Source organism: Apus apus, chromosome 5, assembly GCF_020740795.1.
Source record: "Apus apus isolate bApuApu2 chromosome 5, bApuApu2.pri.cur, whole genome shotgun sequence".
In the NCBI taxonomy this organism is placed as follows: Eukaryota; Metazoa; Chordata; class Aves; order Apodiformes; family Apodidae; genus Apus; species Apus apus.
This window is the reverse complement of record NC_067286.1, coordinates 24,556,005-24,576,762: the sequence shown is the minus strand read 5'-3', so window position 1 is coordinate 24,576,762 and position 20,758 is coordinate 24,556,005. Positions and strand designations below refer to the sequence as shown.

Here is a 20,758-nt window from a genome sequence, read left to right as displayed (position 1 = left end):
TGTGATCATGAAAAAGTACGTTCCAGACAGAAACTACTAACAACTACTGCAGGTCCAAAAAAACCACCTCAATTACTATTCAAACTAGAAGGTGAGAAGCCAGAAATGCTATTGTGTCATTTGATCAGACAAAATTACCTGCAAAAATACATAAAATACCATTTCAATAGCCTTCAGTAGCACTTGATGAAAGTAAGTTTATTGCATTTAACACAAGCTTTTTGTTTTGAAAGTTAATTTATGTGCAAATAATCTTCTTTGCTACATCTTTCACTATTTTGTTTGGTGTACAAAATTGTCTCTATAGGATGTCTATGATTGGTTGCAGAAACATCTAATAACTGGAATTCTGTGCCTGTGTCTTTTTTAAAAGCTAGAAAACCAGTAGTTATCAAATAAACTATTTTCCATATAAGTCAGAACAGTAGCTTTAGCCAGAGGTTCCCAAATGGTGTGTTTTCGATATTGTTCTGCAAAGATCTGCTCAAGACCACAGAAGTGGATATTTCAAGCACTGACAGTAAAAGCAGTAGGAATTCAAGTTACTTTCTATTATGCAGAGATCAGTATAATGAAAGGTGATTTAAATATTATAAATTGTTAGTTAGTATTCTTAGAATTCTGACATTGTTCGTAATAAACAGAGAAGAGGAAATTGAGAGAACTGTAGGAGTGGGGAATTTTTGTTCATTTAGGACATTAGGAATGGATTGTGTTTGCATGTAATTGTAATTTTTGTGTTTTTCAAATATCTTTTGTCTGTAATGGGAGGAAAGTTGTATCTTGATTTCCCCAAATTTCTTCACATGGAGACAGGGGCAGTGTAACTAAAACAGATGTATGAAAAGAGGAAATGTTGTCTGAAAACATGCTGAGTAAGCACGACACTACAAGACACTGTTACCTCCTACTACACATAAAATTAATTAAAGATTAACAGGAATCCTAAATGTAACTGAAACTATCCTTCATTAATTTCTTCAGTTTTCGTCTTTTCGAGTTCCATTCCAATGCTGAGACAGAGAATGGGGAGAAAGATTTATTGTCAATTACATTTCCTTACATGTATTATAGCTATTTAATTTTTTAAAGTAAAAAAATGTACACTTCTAGATTAATTGCAATTTTATCTCTAGTTGCTTGGTTAAACTAATGCCCACAGATTTTTATACTCTTTAGCTCTATGTTAATAAAGGAGCAGTCTCATAGAGCGAGTGCTTGTTGTGAGTTAAGAAAGTCAGCTAAGTGTTCTGTTGTTCTTACAGATTTTTACACTGGCACAGTGTGTTAAAGGTTGAGAGCCATGAAATCCTGACTTCAAAGTAAACCAAATAGATTACTTTGCAGGAATGTGTTCTTAGTATGATTATTGAAAAAACAAACAGAAATCAAAAGCAGCACACACACTCCCCTGCCAACATTGTAATAATTCAAAAAAGTCTCTAGCATGAGTATCTAACAACTGTTTCATCTTATATGTACCCAAACAGCCATTGCTCCTTTATCCAGCTGAATTATTTTGATGCATACCTTGACTTGCAGATGAGTTGAGATGCAGAGTTTTACTGAGGTGCTGGAGAATGAAAGAAAAAAAAAATAAAAATTAAGGTATTGCAACATGTAAGAGGATGCTAATCTTAAATTCAGACTTGGTGCTGAAGGTGAAGTATGATAGCTTTAGAATAGATGTTTTTTCCAGTTATTTAAGGAGATGTAATGTTCCTAAAGCAAGCTTTGGAAGATGATATTATTAAGCTTTGAGCCATGTGTTCACTGTGCCCTAAAACACTGGACAGAAATACTTGAGTTGGCCATTAAACTGCAGGTGAGGTGTCTTAAGCTGAACTGCTTGCTGCCAAGACCCCAGTGAGGATATCAGTGCCCAGCACTGCAGGGGCTACTGTGTACACATTTCTAACTTAGCACTGAGTAACTGAGTAAAATGTTGAACTCTGTGCTGTGTGGAAATACCTTCAGGCTTGCCATGCTGAACACTGATCTCCACAAATGGCTTTTATGCAGGTTGCTTTCACAACTTTTTCTGGTATTGATTCGTATTGACAAGTAGATACATGTGTAGCAGCTTTACCAAAAATATGTAGTCAATATTTCTTACTGTGTTGTAAATGTGACTTTTTTTTTTTTTTTTTCCACTCCTCCTGCCCCTTTGGACAAACAAAATAAATTTAAGACTTTGAATTACCAAGTATGGCACAAAAGATAATAAAATTACTCAAAACACAGTGTTTGTAGATAGACCTCCATTCCATTAATAAGTATCTTCTCTAGAAATATTGTCAGAATTATAATAATTGTTCACCTTCATACCTGTATTACCTAGCAAGTAACCTGACTCTAGAACAACAGTGTAGAATGAAAACCACAGTCTTGCTGGTGCATGTAATTAACAAACTTTTTATATACTACCGAAGAAGTCAGGGTTAGATAAAGGGCAATTATGGTTTATTTTTTTAGATATCCATTACTCTTTCTTCATTGCAGTATTAGTGTTATCCGTAAGATTTGTCTGATTACCTCTGACATCCAGTCTGCATTCTATTTCAGCTTCCCCACACTCATTAACAGCTTTACAGGTGTAACAGCCACCGTCAAATGGAGTGGGTTTCCGGATCTCCAGGGTCAACACACCCTGTTTACTGAACATGCGGTATTTGGCATCCCCAGAGAGATCCATTTTGTTTTTGTACCAGAATATCTTTGGCTGGAGAACAAAAAAAAAAAAAAAAAAATAGAAGGTGGAAATGGAAGACTTACTACTGTTCTTACAGCTTTAATTCAGCCATCTATGGTTTATGCATTACGAGGGCTATATATTACACAGCAGTGTTAATTTTTCAAGGAATCTGTCCTCATTCAGTGCAAACTCATGAAACTAATAATGCAAATGTTCAGTATTTTCTTTAACTTTCAAATAGCATGTAGAGAATGTAGGTCTGTACCCCATTTTATTGAAAATTTAGAAAAACCTTACAAACTGGCTACAAATTAATTCCTTTAGGAATTATTTAATTGTTCTTATTAAAATATCTTTGAATGCCTCAAGTATCTTACAGAGATTATCAGAGCAGAAGTGTCATAGTGGTCTGTGAATCCTGTGTGACCATCTTAGGATGCTGTCACTGTTTGACTCGGGTCAAACCAGGACAGATGCTAAGGGGTTAGACTGGGAAAGGGTTTTCCAAACCATTTAGCATATCTTTATTTTGAAATCTGTGGAGTTGCTAAAGTTCCTATTGGCTTCAGCTGAGCCATAAAGTGGTTGGCTCTGTACCAGTTCAAGCCGTTTTGTTTTGTTTCTGGTATGTGAAAATTTGTCTTTAATTTTTATTAATGAATTTTGACAAGGAAAACCTTGATAGAAAGCAAACTGCTTTTGTTTATCCAAGCTCATATAGTGAAGAAATAGGTTAAAAAGAGTAGAAATCCAAGCTCAGCATTCATCTGCTTTACTTTCAGAACTAACATCTTCTGTTTCTTCACTCATAAAAAACCCCAAAACTACTGTACTGTTTTAGAGTGCATTCAAATCCATTGAATCTCTTGTGTCTTTGACCTGTGATATGCAATTCCATGCATCTCAGTTGCCATGCTTAATTTTCTTTAAAGATATCAACCAGATTTTTTCCTGCCTCAACACATTTTGCTTGTTTTCTATAACCTCTTTATCTTTCTGGGTATGTGTCTTTTTTTTTTTTTTTCCCAACACTGCTGCCAGAGAATGAATATTTGCTGTACTTGAAGTGGTAACTTTTTAATGCCATACAGATCACACTGGTGGCTCATGTCAAGCTTCTCATCTACTACCACCCCCAGGTCCTTCTCCTCAGGGCTGCCTTATGTTTGCATATTATGTTTGATAATCTATAGCTATTCTGAATTTCAACAGCTCTGTCAACATAAGCTACTCTCTGTGAAAAGGATCCATTCCAGAGTTCTGCAGCGGGTACAGAAACATCTTGTTAAGGCCAATTTGGGCAATTCAAGTACAGAATGTATTTGGAAAAGCTGCTTTAAGAGTGTTAGGTGTACTGAAGAATGAGGACTATTTGTAGCCTTCAGGCTAATGTGGAAGGAAGAGTTAGCATGCTCACATTCAAAAGCCTGTGGCTACTGTATTTAACAGCTATAAAATGCAACGTTTTTCTTAGAATCTTCTTAAAACCATGGAAGCTGAATGAAGTGGATACAGATGCACAAAAAAGTCAGTTTACCAGGAGGGAATATCATCACTAACACTAATTTCATGATGAATCTAAGTTGAAGTGCATAGTGAAGGTGCTGGTATTTCTTCTATCGTATTCTTACTCTTTTGCAGATATTTATGTGAGTATGGTTCCTTATTGAATTTTGTCTGGAGTTTGACCAATGAACTGCAGCAAATTATTGCATTAAGACTATCTTTATTTGTTTGAACTTTGAGCAATTATCTTATATGTTTTGCTGTGCAGTGATCAGATCCTTGTACAGGCATGAGGAAGGGAGAAGAGCTGGAAATAAGCATCCAAAAGGGGAAGGATAAAGGGTAATGCATTTTTTTGTCATTGTGCTTATTTAAAGTTACAACAAGATTATGTCATAATACGGTAAATTCCTTCACTGCAGACAAAACCCCTATTTCCCTTTTTTGAGAAACCTAAATTTAGCTCCTAGCTTTTACAGGTTTACTGCTTGTTTCTGACAAAAAAGCACAAATTTTTTTACTTCTTGAAGAGGCTTCAACACATATATTTAGACTGAGAAAATATTCCTGTGACATTAAAACAACAAAAAAAGCCACAAAATGTCACACATGACAGCAGGTCTTACTCTAGTTAATTTTGCAAAATAGCTTAGACTCTCAATAAATTATGTGGATGAATTGACATAACAGAAAAACTGGTGTTCCTACAAATCATTAAGGTTAATGGAACAATATATTATATTGGCTGCTGTTTTCTTGAAAGACTGAAGAGAACAAAGTATACACTGTGAGAATACACTTTGTTGTTGTTGTTTACCTTCTTCAGAGAGTAGATTTTATGTACACATAATACATTTCCAGTGGTATGGTGTTACCATAAGCAATGAGAGTCCTTTCCTCTGTTTTACTGTATTGCCCCACTGGTTCTTTGCACAACCACACAAATGCTTGCACCAGGCATTCTGGCTAAGCACCAGTTATGGAGGGAAGTAATTGGGTGACCTTTTTTCTTAATATAGTGGTGATGTACTCCTGTCAGACTGAACTGGCATGAATTCTAAGGCAGCATCTTGGCTTGTAACAGTATCAATGACAGCTGGAGTAAACTGTACCTTGGGGATTCCTCTTACAGCACAGCTGAGGGTGGCGTTGTATCCTGCAATCACAGAACGATTTACTAAAGGATGAGTGAATTTAGGAGGTTCAGAGAAGTCATGTTCTTTGTAACTAGGTGGCTTATAAGTGGTGCCTGCAATTCAAAGAAACAAAACAGTAAAAACTCTGTTTTAAATTCTGTTGACTTGTGTACAATCTATTTGTCAATTTGCCCGCATGACTCGGAGAAGCTTCAAGCTATGGCATGTACAACAAATCTTTAAATTCACTCTAAAATACACCTCATCTTTAATGCTTGAGTTAAAGTAGGATGTCCTGGCAATCATGGGTTTTCAGCTTCTGTTAAAAATAAGAAAGCCACATGTCTGCAGGGGAAGGCTTCACCACAGACAGCTTAAACTTTTAACCCCCAGAATATAACACCCCTCCAGTTGTATTATTTTCTTAATATAGTTTAGGAAGACTGTGTGATTAAATATTTTCAACAGACATTTGTGTTAGTACAGGAGTTCTGTCTGGATGAGGACTCTGGATGCTAAAATACTTTCTAAATGCTAGTTAATAAGTAAGGATAGTATCTGTAGCAGTGCATTTAGTAATGCTGTATTTTCCATTTACCAGTGTGTTAATTCTATACTTAGTGGCTTTCGTGATCTTTGTTTTGAAGAATATGTTACCTGTTTTTTGGATGTAGGCAGGATTTTTGGTGGTTGCAGCAGTTTCACTCAATCCACACAAATTTTCACTGAAGATTCGAAAAAAATACTCATTTCCCATAATCAGGTCTGACACTACACAGTTTGTGCGACGATAGTGATCAAAAACAGTATACCATTCCTGTAACAAGACTATACTGTTTAGAAATATGCTATGAGAAGTCAGACATGGTGCTAGTTTTGATATGGAGAGATCCTTCTGGCTACAAGGAAAAGACAGGTAGAGAGGTATTTAACACTAGCCTGTGAAATGGGTATTTTGTTGCTTCCTATTAAGATCAGCTGATCTGTTTTCATTTATTTTCTGCCTGGTTGGATAGATGTATGAATACCTGCATTTTGGGGGAAAAAAACCAAACACCTCTGTATGTTTTAGCCCTATTGATATCTTGGGAACCTAATTGAGGATGTGTCCTCAGAACTTTACTGCTTGACAGGGGCTTCCATGAGAAAGATGTTTTCCAGTTTGACTTGCATACATACTTCTCCCAGAGTATACCCTACTACACCCAGCATCTGTGTTCAAGTCTAGTTTGTTCTCCCTCCCCATAATTTTTACCCTTCATTTATGAAAAAAATATAACTAAAAATAAAAAATACAGTTCCGCCTTCTGAGTAGTGCTATCTGTCCAGTCACCACCAGAGATGGGGCAGGCTAGGTCTCTCTTTTTATATCTTCTACAGGGCATTTTATACAGTTCTATACATAGTCTTTTTAGGTTTTTTAGATCCTATTCTTCAGCGTTTAACTCCCTCTGATATGCCACAGGACAACTTGGACACGCAACTGATTGTCATTAATTCAGCTGTTTCCCTTCAGTTTCTATGTTCCCAGAGCAGATAGTCATTCAAGCTCCAAGCAAAGTAACTGACTCAGTGCAGTTTCTTACCATAGTCTTTTTGTCGGCTTTCTGGACTGTGTAGCCCAAGATCTGTGCATTGCCATCATCTTGTGGAGGTGTCCACTCCAGGGCTGCATTAAATCCCCAAACATCTACAAGCTTTACATTTTGAGGAGGACCAGGCTTGTCTGCAGAGGAGACATGAAAAACGCCCTTAGTTTTTGATTCAAGATCTAAGAGCTTTGTCACTTTCTCCCATGCAGTGAACAAAATGGAACTTGGTGGAAATCTGTAATTGTCCCATAGCAATGCACTTCATATGTGAAGTTGAAACTGTAAACTGGAAAGTTGGGAAATTTTCAAATACCATTGTGATACCCTTCTGAGAGGCCTGAAACCTACCGAGAAATGGTCAGCACAGTAGAATTAGCAATATACAAACCAGACAAACTCTTCCCTAAAAAGGAATACAAAGTTTGTGTTACTTGCATGGGTATTCTTAATTCTTTTACTACAGTTTTATTACTTACTTTGTTACCTCCGTGAAATTTCTCAGCTATTTAGATACACTGAGAGTAATATAAACAACAAAGGAAACTAGGTATATATTCCTCTCAGCTAAGGAGAGCCATCCATTTGGGAGTACACCTGTTGCCTCAGTGCTTGTCATCTTGCCCACTAGTGACATTTTTCTGTAATAACTAGAACTCTCAGAGAGATACCATAGTCTATGTCCATTTTAAGATACCTGGATACATATATATAGGAATATAGATATATTAAATTATAGTAATTTTCAGTTTTTCTCCTTTTAACGATCATTTGTATTTATATCAATGTTGTTTAGTCAAATGATGTAACATTCAGTTTAGATTTATGAAGTAATTTTCCTGTCAGTTTTATCTTGAAGATTCTAGTTCCCCTTTTTGGGCATGTTAGATTGTTGCTTACAGTTACAGGGCCTGTGGGGAGATGATCACTAGGTCTGGGTAGATGGTCTTGTGATTAAGAGAAGGATAGTTTGAGACCATTCTAGACAGCTGAATAGAAACTGTTTCCCCTTTTTGTAGTGAAGTTCGAAAAACAAAATTGTAAGAATCTAATGGATGTGGGTTTGAGTTGAGCAAAGCACAAGGGAATGTAGTTATGGATTGTTTGTAATTTAATTCCTTAAAGAAGGATATGCATACCAGTAATAAATCAGTCTCTGACTGTTATTAGGGAAACTGTGACTTTGTATGTCAAAGCATAACGTTGTAATTCTCTTTTCACTGATGTCCTTTGGAATCAAAGCTTTTGGTTACCTGCATGCTTGCCTAACTCCAGAGAAGATACTGGCTCAAGCTACAAGCATTACTCCATAATTAAGTAGACATTTGCCAAGGGAGGGTGGCTGATGCACCTCAAAAAGATCACTGATTGATTGACTATATCTCTGAAAACTGGGCTGGCTTTTCAGCATGCACTTCTCCAGCACCTAAATCATTATTAGTAGTACAGAAAGAGTGCCTGAATTACCCATACTTCTCTCCTGCTGGGAAAACACAATCTAGAGAGCAAAAAGTGCTGTTGACAGAATTGAAGAGGTAGTTCTGATGAAAAACTGAGAGTCAAGAATCGGAATAGATGGCTTGCTTGCAGAAGTATCTGCATATGCTACAAGCCCCTTCCCTTGGTCAGGAATTAAATGAAACCCGTTTATTCTTTCAGCTGAGGTCTCCAAATAGAATCTGTGCTCCTGATCACAACCCTCTGAACTTTGCCATTCAGCCAGTTCTCAATCCACTTCACAGTCGACTCTAGCCCACACTTCCTAAGCTTACCCATGAGAATGTATGGGAGACAGTGTCAAAAGCCTTGCTGAAGTCGAGGTGGACAACATCCACTGCTCTCCCCTTATCTACTTGGCCAGTTACGCCATCTTAGAAGGGTATTGGATTGGTCAAGCACGATTTCCCCTTGGTGAATCCACGTGTACTAGTCCTGATAACCTTTTCCCAGAGATGACATCTGGAAAGAACTGTTCCATCACCTTTTCAGGGATGGAGGTGAGGCTGACTGGCCTGTAGTTTCCTGGGTCCTCCTTCTCGCCTTTTTTGAAGACTGGAGTGACACTGGCTTTTCTCCACTCCTTAGACACCTCTCCTGTTTCCCATGACGTTTCAAAGATGGTGGAGAGTGGCTTAGCAATATCATATTCCAGCTCCCTCAGCACTCCTGGGTGCCTCCCATCAGGGCCTATGGATCTGTGGATGTCCAGTTTGCCTAAATGATCTCTAACCTGGTTCTTCTTGGCCAAGGGAAAATAAAGTCTTCCTTTCTCCAGACTTTCTCTCTTGCCTCCAGGGTCTGGGATACCTGAGGGCTCGCCCTAGCAGTAAAGAAAGACTGGAACAAAGAAGGCATTCAGTAACTCTGCCTCCTCTTTATCCTCCATCACCAGGGAATCCTCCTCATTCAGAAGTGGGCCCACGTTTTCCCTAGTCTTCCTTTTGTGATCAATGTACTTGAAGAAGCCCTTCTTGCTGTTCTTGACACCCCTTGCCAGCTTTAATTCCATGTGGGCTTTAGCTTTCCTCGTTACCTCTCTGCATACCCTGACAACATCCCTATATTCCTTCCACATGGCCATGCCCTTTTTTCACATTCTGTAAACGTTGTTCCTCCATCTGAGTTTTTCTAGAAGCTCCTTGCTCATCCATGCAGGTCTCCTACTTCCTTTGCTTGATTACTCATAGGGATGCACTGATGTTGAGCTTGGAGGAAGTTGTGTTTGCATATTAACCAGCTCTTTTGGCTTGCCCCTACCTTCTACAGCCCTAACCCATGGGACTACTCCAGGCTGGTCTTTGAAGAGGCCAAATTTAGCTCTCCTGAAGGCAGGGATGCAACCCTACTTATTGCCCTGCTTCTTCCAAGCAGGAACCTGCACTCCACCATCTCTTGGTCACTGCAGCCAAGTCTGCCCCCAGCCTTCCCATCCCCAACCAGTCCTTCTTTGTTAGTACAAGGTCCATCAGCACACATCTCCTCGTTGGCTCCTCCATCACTTGTGTTAAGAAGTCAATACTCTTCAGAAACCTCCTGGACTGTGTGTGCCTGGCTCTGTTGCCTTTTCAACAGATATCAGGGTGATTGAAGTCTCCCATGGCAAACAGAGCCTGTCTGTAAAAGGGCCTGACTTCCTGATAAGGTGGCCATCAGCAACCACCCACAAGAGTGTCACCCATATTAGCACACCCCTGAATTCTTACCCATAAGCTCTCAACTGGTTTTTCATCTGCCCCTGGACAGAGCTTGGTATCTCCCAGTTGCTCTCTTACCTAAAGAGCAACTCTACCTCCTTGACTTCCTGGCCTGTCCTTCCTAAAAAGTACCTAGCCATCCATGACAGTGTTCCAGTCATTCAAGCTATCCCACCACGTCTCTGTAATTGCAATGAGATCGTGGCCCTGCAACTGCACACAGATTCCTGGTTCTTCCTTTTTATTCATTGTGCTGTGGGCATTGATGCATAGGCATTTACTTCAGTGAGGTAATGCAAGTTTCCCCAAATGGGGGACAAGAAGTTCCACCATAGCCATATACACCCTTGAGGTTGCTTGCCTTCTGGTTCTCCTCTTGGGAGGCAGTTAAAGAACATTTGGTGCTGCTCTGGTTGGCATGGCTTATTCCCCAGCTGGGTGTAATAGCACGAGCATTGCTATTTCAGACCCCATCCCCTGAATCCTTCAGTTTAAAGCCTGCCCCACAATTCATTTAAATGACACTAGAAAAGAGATCAGAAATTGTATAATAGAGAAAAAGCCTCCACTAAGTCTCAAACTAACTAGACAATAGAGTAAGGCATTAAATGTGTCTCGCAATTTCTAATTCTCAGATAGTAGAGGCATATTAGTGCAATGATTTTTCTTCACTGTCCTTATCTGCTGAAGAAACCCAGTAGGAGTATATCCATTCTAGGGTTCTGGTTTCCTTCCTTGAGGACAATATGGCTATTCTCAAGAACACCAGAACTCTCAATTTTTTTGTGTCATTCTCAAAGTGGTAGCCAGAAGGTGATAAAGATGATCAAAGATATGGAAGGACATCTTTTGGAAAATAAACAAAGTCCAAAACTTCAGAAAGTTAGCTGAGGGGAGTGTGACTAAAGGCTATAAAATAATGATCAGCACAGAAAAGGTGAATAAATGATCATTCATATTCTTTCCGGTCCAAAACTATGTGGACATCACATGACATTATCAGGACAGAGACTCAAAACAAGCCAAATACACAGTTGTACATACACATAAGCCAAAAGGCCTTGACAAAAGGATATTTAGACTCTGAAACTAGGTCTGGATTAAAAAATTGACTGGATAAAGTAATGCAAGAGAAAATCCCCCAAGAATCAAGGGGCACACAGATAATCCGTCTCCCTCCAAATGTTTGCAGGACAGATCTTTTCAAAATATACTAAGAAAACAAAGTGACATGCTAGCCCTGCTCTTAGATTTGTCCTAGCCATCTGCCACCAACCATTGGCAGAGAAAGAATTCAGAGGTAGTTGGATCTTCAGATTGTCTCAGTGTGTCCACAGTTTTGGTTTGTATGGAATGTTTAATTTGGATGATGTCAGGTTCTTACCTATTATTTGAATTGTTATTGCAACTTTATCAGTCATGTTTTCTATCTGAAGAGTGATTTCATATGCTCCTGAGTGGTGAAGCTCTGCTTTTCTGATAAAAAGGATTGTGTCCGTGTTGCTGTTCCGAATTCCCACATCTTTGGAATCCAGAGTTTGGCCATCTTTCATCCATATGATTTTGGGTCTTGGTTTACCCTGAAGAGGAAAAGAAGGATTTATATTTTTTTTTAGGCTATAAAAGGTTTCCATTTTTGTTTTCCTGTTTTTTAGTGATCTGTAAGTCTAGAAAGCCTAATTTAATATGCAGTGTTGAGATGGTAAACTGTTTAAATACTTTCCAATTTCCGTTTTCTTGCAGACATTAATTTGCTTCCATCTCTGTGGTTCAGTGGCATCAGGTCTTGAGGATGCCATTTGATTATAGTTACAGAAGAGAATGAAATTATACTGAGAACACATCCAGAAGAAATATACTTGTGGTGGTCTGATACTCTTTTCCAGGCATCTGTGCAGCCAACAGTTGATCTGGCTCAGTCTGATTGTTATCAAGTAACAGAAGTCTTTAATATCTGAGGAATTTGTTGGCTGTTAGAGGAAGACATGGCTTCCCTTCTTTAGTTGAAGGCATAGTAGGGATTCGTGAATAAGTAGAAGGATGCATGTTGTGTTGTAGTGTTTGGTTTTGTTTGTTTGTTCGTTTTGGGTTTTTTGTTTGTTTGTTTTCACTTTTGTGCTTATGTTTTTGTTGGCTTTGTTGTTGTTTGTTTGGATATTTTTTTTTTGTTCCATATCAGTGTCTGATTTTTTTTGTGAACTTGACAAGAACTGACTGTCTTTTACTTTCCACATATGTATGCATTTTTAAATGATATGAGGATTCTGCTTGAAAACTTTAGCTAAGGGAATGCTTTCCAAATAACACCCATCTACTTAAAATGGTATAATTATATGGAAATTTTATTTACATTTCTAATCTGTCAAGACAAATACTTGGCTAGGTTTTCCAACAAGGTTTAATAGTTTTAAATGAATTGAATAATGAGGTGAGTCGAGGATCTAGCCCTAAATATCTTGGCAAAAAATGGACATGAGAACTGATACCATTATCTTTATCATAAGAAATATCCTAACTATAACTCAAACTTTGCTGCTGCTGGTGTTCTAGTGTGGTTGTTCAGATATGTTCACTCACAGCATCTCCTTTTTTGAGTGCCAGTGAGAGGCTGCAAGTGTTCAATGTGTTGGTTATCATATACTCTTATATTTATAGACTGTGAAAAGCATAAACACATAGAAAGCATGTTCCTAATACCTATCTCAGAGGATTGAATTTCTGCAATGTGTAATAGGTAATCTGAGAGAGAACAGTGAGTGACAAAGAGGATAAGTAGCACACCAGATAAACTACAGGGAGTTTACTGCCAGGGAAGAATTTATTTAAATGCTTTTAGATGTTTATATTCACACATATGATGGGCAAGAAGACTGCTCAGTAATACTGTGAATTTTATCCACTAATAGCACATAATATCCCTTCAATCATGTGCCCATGTAGTTAATTTTGAAACAAGACTGTGTTAATTCCCTTCCTTTCCCACCTGCTTACTGCACTCAACAGAAAAATGGTTAGTAATAATGTGATATTTGTCCTTTTCTGTACATTTTCATCTAAAGATTTAAATAGATTTGCAAGTAGTGTTTAGCCCAGAATACCTTGACATGGTATTTAATAGAAATTCAGTATTAAATGATACAGCAGTGACCACAGAGGTCACTGGCACGGTTGCACAGAAACTGTAAAGAGTTGAAGACTCTGACTTACAGTTTAGTTAGATAATCTACCTGTTTGTTCTCCCTAGCTCAGAGTTCACAGTAATTCCAGTGTTTATGTACTTTCTCCTGTTTTCTTTCTGTAATTTGAAGATTGCAGTAATATCTGATTAGAGTATTTTTCTTGAGTAAATTGAATAGAAATGGTCAGTGATCTAAACTTTTTCAAAATGTAAAGTGAAATGTTCTTTCTACTTTGCTTTTTTTGGAAGATCCTCAGTTTTGCTTATTCTAAATAGTTTTTGCAGTATTGAGAATTATAGCTATAGCTAGACAGTGCACTAGAAATCTCTAAGATCAGCTTAGTACATTTGTGAAAAATGATGATAGGGTGAAATACCAAAACCTCAGTTAGTGTGCCCACTGAGGAAATGTCAGAGGAGATTTGGTCTTTATCAATTTTGTTTGGCAACAGCTGAATGATCAGGCATGATAAGCAAAGCTCTGGATTAGTTGCTACATGTACTGTTTCTAGTCCGGGGAACTGAGGACATGTCAGCTAAGGACTACCTAGGGGGTAAAGAACTGGCAGATCTCTTGGACTATTGCAATGAGGCTGCTCTAAGCAAAAGAGCTGGGTTATTATGCTGCGCAGATGGTGATACAGGGGACGTAAGACACAGATCTATAAACTCCCAAACTTTAGCAGTTCCTCTGCTTATAAGACAGCTTGTCAATTTTGTGCAAATTTATTTCAACTTAGCGAAGCAGCAAAAATACCTGTTTGTTTAATTCAAGTTTTTTAAAGACTTACATAACTTGGATGTAAAAATCTTGCATTTTGCATGTGCCTAGACCTCAGTGAAGGGGTCAGTTTAACAATTTTGGAGATAAGAAATGTGAAAGAAAAAAACAAGCCTATAATTATGTCAAAGTAGTGCACGTATGCAACTTAAGGCAGTTACTCCATGTATTGTTTTGCAACTGTTTACTGATGAGATATATCTTCGTGAAAAAACAACTTTTCATGTAACCCACTAACCACAGGGCAAAAGGCACATTGTATTTTATTTTACATAGATTTTGCTCCTATATAGATTAATTTTTTTTCTTGCTTGTACTGCTCAAACAAAAGAATATGGGTAAAGTGTGCATATATGTCTCCCTTGCTTTTGCATTTCTCCAGCATGAGAATGATTTACATGAGAATTTCAAAACTTGTCACTAACAACAGTGCTTACATTTTCATAAATGTCGACCCTGGACAGCAGAGAAATTTTAAGTTTCTTCAAGTTATAAATGAGAACTAGATTGAACGGTATATCTAGTATTACTGAGGATGTCTCTGTCAGAGGCAGAATCTGCAATTTCTTTTCCTATATGTCACTCAGAAAACCTTTCCCTTTGGTGCACTAATTCTTGCACTGTGTTGATATTATAGCCCTGCAAAAAATGCAGCAGTCATTATAGTTGTGTTTAAAGCTGTACAGTATGCAAAAATAGGGTAACTGGTTAGGTCAATCTGTGTGTATATTTTAATAATTTTCTGCATGCCATAGTGGCTTGCTGTGTTTTCTACACCTTGAGATCCTGTAGAGTAATACCCAAGCTGCTAGTTGTAAACACAGAGATTCTATATAGGGCCAACTGCGATACTCTTTTTATGTACTAATTCTGATTTTTGTAGTCAGCCTTTCAGAAAGGAACATACACGCTTCTGGCAAAGAATTTGGCCATTAGGTACCTTGCCTTCAGAAGAGTAGTTAATTGAATTCTTATGTTTTTGTATGCTTCTCTCTTTAAGATTAATTCTGTGATCAATAAGCAAGAATTGGCTTGCACTTACATTTTCTTCTTCCCCAAAAGAAAGGCTTATGGAAGAAACTGTGACTCGAAAAAAAAAATTGTGACTGAAAAAAGAGTGGTATTCCTCCTCAGCCCCCTTTCTTTCATGTTTGAGAGATATTTTTTTTAAACCAGCAGCCATACTTTATGTAATACTGCTTAAGCAGTGAAGCAATGGGAACTTGCATAAGGGAAGCTACTTTAGGTAAGTAATAATAAATAGCCATGACAAAATATAAACTGATAAATACCTGAAAAGGGATCACAATATTGATGGTCTCACCCACTTTCTTCACCAGAGTCTGTCTGAGGTGGCGTGGCAACCAGATTTTGGGACGCTCTGCAGTGAAGCATTAATATATGAAATACAATGTTTTTTATAATTTGACATGTTACTTATAGGACAAATAAGACAAAACACCAAAGAAGAGAGAGAGGCTTGGATACTTGTAAACATAATAAAATTGTGCAAACATTGTTTATACAGTTAGGGAGTAGTTAATTCTCTAAGTACTTTCAAGTCTATTTGACTAATAGATACAAATTTAGTGGCAAATCTCAGTTATATATTTAAAACAGAGCAGGTTTCAATGACAGCAGGATTTGTGAAACTGTCACCTCTGAAATGCTGGCCTTGGGTGACTTACGTGTGAGCCTTCTATGTGGACTTTTTCTTTGGAGAACTCTATCAGGTCAGTAGAATGGATGGGACAAAGGGTTAACTAGGGTTAAAGAGTGACTATACACTATTATTAATCTATTGCTATATTGCTACTTCAGCTCCTTGTAAATTGCCATTTGGAGATATTTATGGACTTAGAAAGCAGAGCAATCAATGGATTTTCTTTACCTTTCTACAGTCTTTCAGTTATTTCTCTGAGATGGAAGGATTGAAGTCTCATTGTAGCAGCTTACTTGTCACTAGCAAAAAGAGGGCCATGGTGCATGTTTTTTCATCTTGTCCCTGCTTTCCTCTACCTCACTGGAAAGCTTTCTGTGTTCTCCATGTGTTCCCTATTCTTTTACTAGTCATTTAGAGAAAGAATTTCTTAACATACAGTTGGAGTATCTATCTTCATGTCCATCGGTTCTGAGATGCATTACAACTTCATTTCATTTACACTCATTTTACTGTCAGTGAGACTCTGGCAGACACTTAATGTGAGTCAAGGTTGAGGAATCCACTATTAGCAGCTCTTGATATTTTTTGGACTCCAGTCAAATTAAGTATAATCTACTGCTGTTGGGTGATACACAGGGTATTAACTAATAACATACAACAATCAAGTGCAGATAACTGCTTTTATTTAAATAGATCTCTTGCTAGAGCCAACATGGTAATTTTGCAGTAATATAACAGCTTTTCCAGCAGAATGCTAAATATTATAAAACGTCTCTTAAATTCTGATAGTGCCATTGCAAGGGGTAAGATGTGCATATTTTTAAAGTAAGAAGTAGGATTTTGTTTTAAGAGCTATGCTTTAGAAATATAGGATCTGGACAATGTAAGTAATGTTCTTACCAAAAGATACTGGGTACCTAGTCAAACAAAGAGTTGTCTGTGTATTATTCTCATAAGAAGACACAGGCTTATCAGTCCCAGGGGTTTTTATGCATGTGTACATAATTAGAATTTTGACCAGAGGAAATAAATAATAAGATTTATTCTGTCTAGATACTCACGCAGGATCTCTTGAACAGTAACGGGCTCTTTGATTATCGCTGCTCCGCTCTCACCAGCCAAGTTTATAGCCTTTATACGGAAATGTAGTTTGTCCCCTGTGGCCAGGTCTTTAATCAGTGCAGATGTACGCTCAGTTAGGCCAGGAAGAGCTGGAATCCATTCTGTAGCTGCAAATACACAATTTGCATATTGTAACAATACATTATTTTCCCAAACTGATGCCTTGTCTATAATAGTGAACATAAATTTGTGTTAGGGTAAAATGAATTTAACATGCAAAACCACACTTAAAAGGGAATAAACTAAGATGGAGAAAGAACTCCGGATCTAGAAGATCTTTTTACACATGGAGTTGAGGAATGTGTATGTTTTATTTATTCAAAATAGTTAAAGGTAAGGGAATTAAGGGTAGTTTCTTTGGCATTCTGTTTTATAGACTTAGAGCTGTGGGGCTTCTCTACATTAATATTCATTAACAAGAGGGGAGCGGAGAACTTTGGAAGTATTTTTAGTAAGAAAGTGAAGCCTTAATTTTTTTTCTTGGAATAGATATATCTCCAAATGGAATGGTGAGAGCCACATACGCTGAAAACAATAACAGATCACATAACTGTTGGAATTTATTATTAACTTCTCAATTGACACTGTAGAATATAATTCCTAGAGCTTCCTTAGTTATTCTAATGACAAAAATATAATTGATAAAATAATTAGAGGGATTCTGGTAATTCTATGATGGTATCTCATTAGAGACTATAAATTATTTCATGATACATTATACCCTGTAAAAACTCTAGTTGTAGGCTATATGGTCATTGAGCTTAGTGTCAGAGGAAATTTAATTATAAAAGTAATAATAAATTTAGTTATTTTTATGAGATAAATGTTACAATGTAACATCACAGTAAATTGAGTGTTGTAGATGTGGTGCAGGTATACTCTTTATTATCAGACCACAAGTAATAAATGAGAAAAGCTAATATTTATTGGAAAGTTTGACTGATGTTGCTACAGACATGTTGTTATATTGGTTTTAAGGAATATGCAATTTGTGAATGCTACAAAAGCATAGCAGTAACTATAGAACAGCACTGGTATTATTGTAGTATTTTTCTGTATTAAAGTTTATGACTTGTGAAAAAGAGGTTTTGGTTGATGATTTTCATGGTTTTACAATCATGTGGAACAACTGGTGATGGTTGGCAAGGATATTAGTCATAGAGTTCAAATTTAATGATACTGAATATGGTTAATTTATTGTGATATTGCAGTGAAGCAACTGTAGTGTTTTAATAATGTGCATTTGCAGCTGCATAGTACTTGTGCTTACTTACATCCATCTTTGCAGTATTCCACAATATAACCATCTAATCCCCCCGCTCCAATCCGTTCAGGGGGTCTCCACTTCAAGGTGACAGTGGTGTCAGAAACATCTTCCACGGTAAAGTGGGTTGGTTCACTTGGAGGAGCTATAAGGAAATATGCAGAAGTAAATGGTAAGAAACAGTAGCATAACTGTGAGAGTTCAAAGGTTAGAGAAGGAGTGATTAACAGCTGAATTGTATACTGCTCTCTGTTTTATTAAAATAAATTTAGCTGAAGTTCAGTGGTAAAATGTAACACCTAATACTTCATTGAAGTGCAACATAAGAATCCTGTAATAGGGGGAAACAAGAGGTTAAGGATAGTCATTCCTATTCACATATGCTCTCTTATGAGTAAGACCCAATAAAAAAATGAGTTGTAGAAGAAAATCAAATTGTCAACAGAAGTCTGCAGAAAAATTTAGAAATAAAACTGTATAGAATTTGTATGCTGTATTTACACCCTGACTGTAATTCGACAAAACTGACATAGTCAGAGGGTCAAATTAATCAGTGGCTAAATTTGACTTCACTCATTTTCCTCTAACAGTAGAGAAAATTATCAAAAGTTATGACTACATATTTACAGAAACACTTGTTCTAATTTGCACATTTGTAATAGAGATATGCCTGAGAAAAGTATTTTGGAGCTGAAGAATTGTCACTTCAGTTGTATATAGCTACTTCATATATTTTCAGAACATGAGCATCATGGCTCTTAAAATCTGTATTTCAGAAAGACTACTCACTACATTGTCTTCTTAAGCATGACTGTTGTCAACTAATTAAAAGCAATCAAGAAAACCCCTTACAGGAGAATCCCAAATGCACACAAATGCTACTGTGAAATAATTGATTCCAAAAAGCAAAGAGAAAGTTAACTTTTTCAAAATAACATTTAGAGTGCTGAAACATAAAATTTAGTACATATAGCGTAAAACCAATCGTTCTAGAAATGTTTGCCATAATGCCACACTATCATGTGTTTTGAATATACATAAAATATTTTACATATTAGAAATATTTAATATATAAAGTAAGTTAAATACAGGTTTATAAATTGTGCAACTGATTGAAATTTATCTTAGCTCCTAAAATTATTGTAAACATAAAAAAGAAATATTAAAAAATCACCCAGCTTCCTTTCTGTAGCTGTGTCAAAATTTTTCTTATTCAAATGGCAGCAAGAACTGTGAACAGCACACAGGAGGCAAAGGCAGTTGGGAACATACACAACCACAAAGTACATGATCAAAACCCCAAACCTCTTCTCTGAAGCAGTAAATGTGAACTTTATCCTTAATCAAGTAAAACTCTGCCTATCCCATGAAAACTTTGGACCTTTTTTTTCAGTAGCTCCACTTGATAGTTTTTGTTTGCCCTCTTCTGTTGCAGACCAGACGTTGTGTGTTTGAAATCCAGAATTAAGAGACCCTTCTTGCAGTTCATCCTTTCCTTCTGACCCCTTCACTGCATCATCTGTTTTTGCACTATCTCCTTCAGCAGGCTTTCCCCCTTCATTGATATTTGTAGATTTAGCAACTCTAGTCATTCTAATCTCCAGCTATTTGTATTTTTGTAGGTCGTCTTTCTAAAGCTCTTAGCAAGCAGGCTTCCTGAGGACTCCTCCTTGCTCAGGGACTGCAGGAGACACTGCACTGCTGTGTTGGGAAGGATTATTTATAGAAAGTCATTCCTCAAATATTTTCTTAATCAGTTATCCTTTTAGCTGTGGAGAGGGCTGGGATTAAGAGAGTACTGGGTGGTATACTCTGATATTTGCACCCATAAGGGAATGGGAGAAGCTGAGAGGGCAGGGAAATTTCTGTCAATTAGTTCTCCTTTCCAGATCCAACTAGACTCTCACACTTCTAATTATAACAACTAAAATTTCATCAGAAATTTCATGAAACTGGAACCTCTGTGCTTCTCAGGAAGAGGAATGAGAGCTAGAGAAGAGGAAGATTACAAAGGAAAAGGGTTGATTTAATACAGAGATAGTTGATGGCTTACTTCCTAACTTAGGTATAAGGGTAGTTGAAGAGGTGAAAATTATCCTGTCTTGGTTTTGCCCTAGAAATAATATAGAGTGTGGTAAAACTCACCAATTGGCATGAAGGGTTGTGAGGCAGGGCTTGCCCGGGACATGCCAATAGAATTCACAGCATAAATCCGCATCTCATAAACTACTCCTTCAATCATTCGCTTGGCTTCATAGGTGAGCTCTTTTAAAAGGTCAAAGTTCAGCCTCATCCATCGATAGCTCTTCTTCTTCTTTCTCTCTAAAATATAGCCTGGGGAGTATAGTTTTTATGTAAAAGAACTGCAAAGTATTCTCTTACATGCAGGAGAAAAGAAAAATCACTTTTTTGTTGTTTGTTTGAATTGCATAAAATAGCCAAATGTGATTCAGAATTATTGCATTTAACTGAATTGTTTGAAGCCTTAGTGTTTTTCTGCAGTTTCCTTTTGTATTCCTTCTATCTGACATTCTCACCTGAACAATTATACTTATTTAGTTATATGTAAATAAGTTATTTAGAACTTTTATATACATATTATTTAGAGTTGTCTGTGTCTGCCATTAAAC

The 20,758-nt window shown here is 37.1% G+C and overlaps 1 protein-coding gene across 1 annotated transcript in view; it reads right to left on the bottom strand.

Annotated features, from left to right (window-relative positions):
• Positions 1 to 887: 887 nt before the first annotated feature.
• The window catches only part of MYBPC3 (myosin binding protein C3), a 59,519-nt gene continuing 39,648 nt past the window's right edge, over positions 888 to 20,758 (bottom strand). The window contains exons 25-35 of the mRNA XM_051622493.1: positions 20,274 to 20,462; positions 18,139 to 18,273; positions 16,804 to 16,971; positions 15,372 to 15,460; positions 11,505 to 11,700; positions 6,924 to 7,063; positions 5,995 to 6,154; positions 5,314 to 5,450; positions 2,536 to 2,722; positions 1,531 to 1,573; positions 888 to 1,013 (exon numbers count right to left, since the gene is read on the bottom strand). Of these exons, the coding sequence (XP_051478453.1) occupies positions 1,563 to 1,573; positions 2,536 to 2,722; positions 5,314 to 5,450; positions 5,995 to 6,154; positions 6,924 to 7,063; positions 11,505 to 11,700; positions 15,372 to 15,460; positions 16,804 to 16,971; positions 18,139 to 18,273; positions 20,274 to 20,462 (1,412 nt within the window). The 3' untranslated portion in view covers positions 888 to 1,013; positions 1,531 to 1,562. The remainder of the gene's footprint in view (positions 1,014 to 1,530; positions 1,574 to 2,535; positions 2,723 to 5,313; positions 5,451 to 5,994; positions 6,155 to 6,923; positions 7,064 to 11,504; positions 11,701 to 15,371; positions 15,461 to 16,803; positions 16,972 to 18,138; positions 18,274 to 20,273; positions 20,463 to 20,758) is intronic.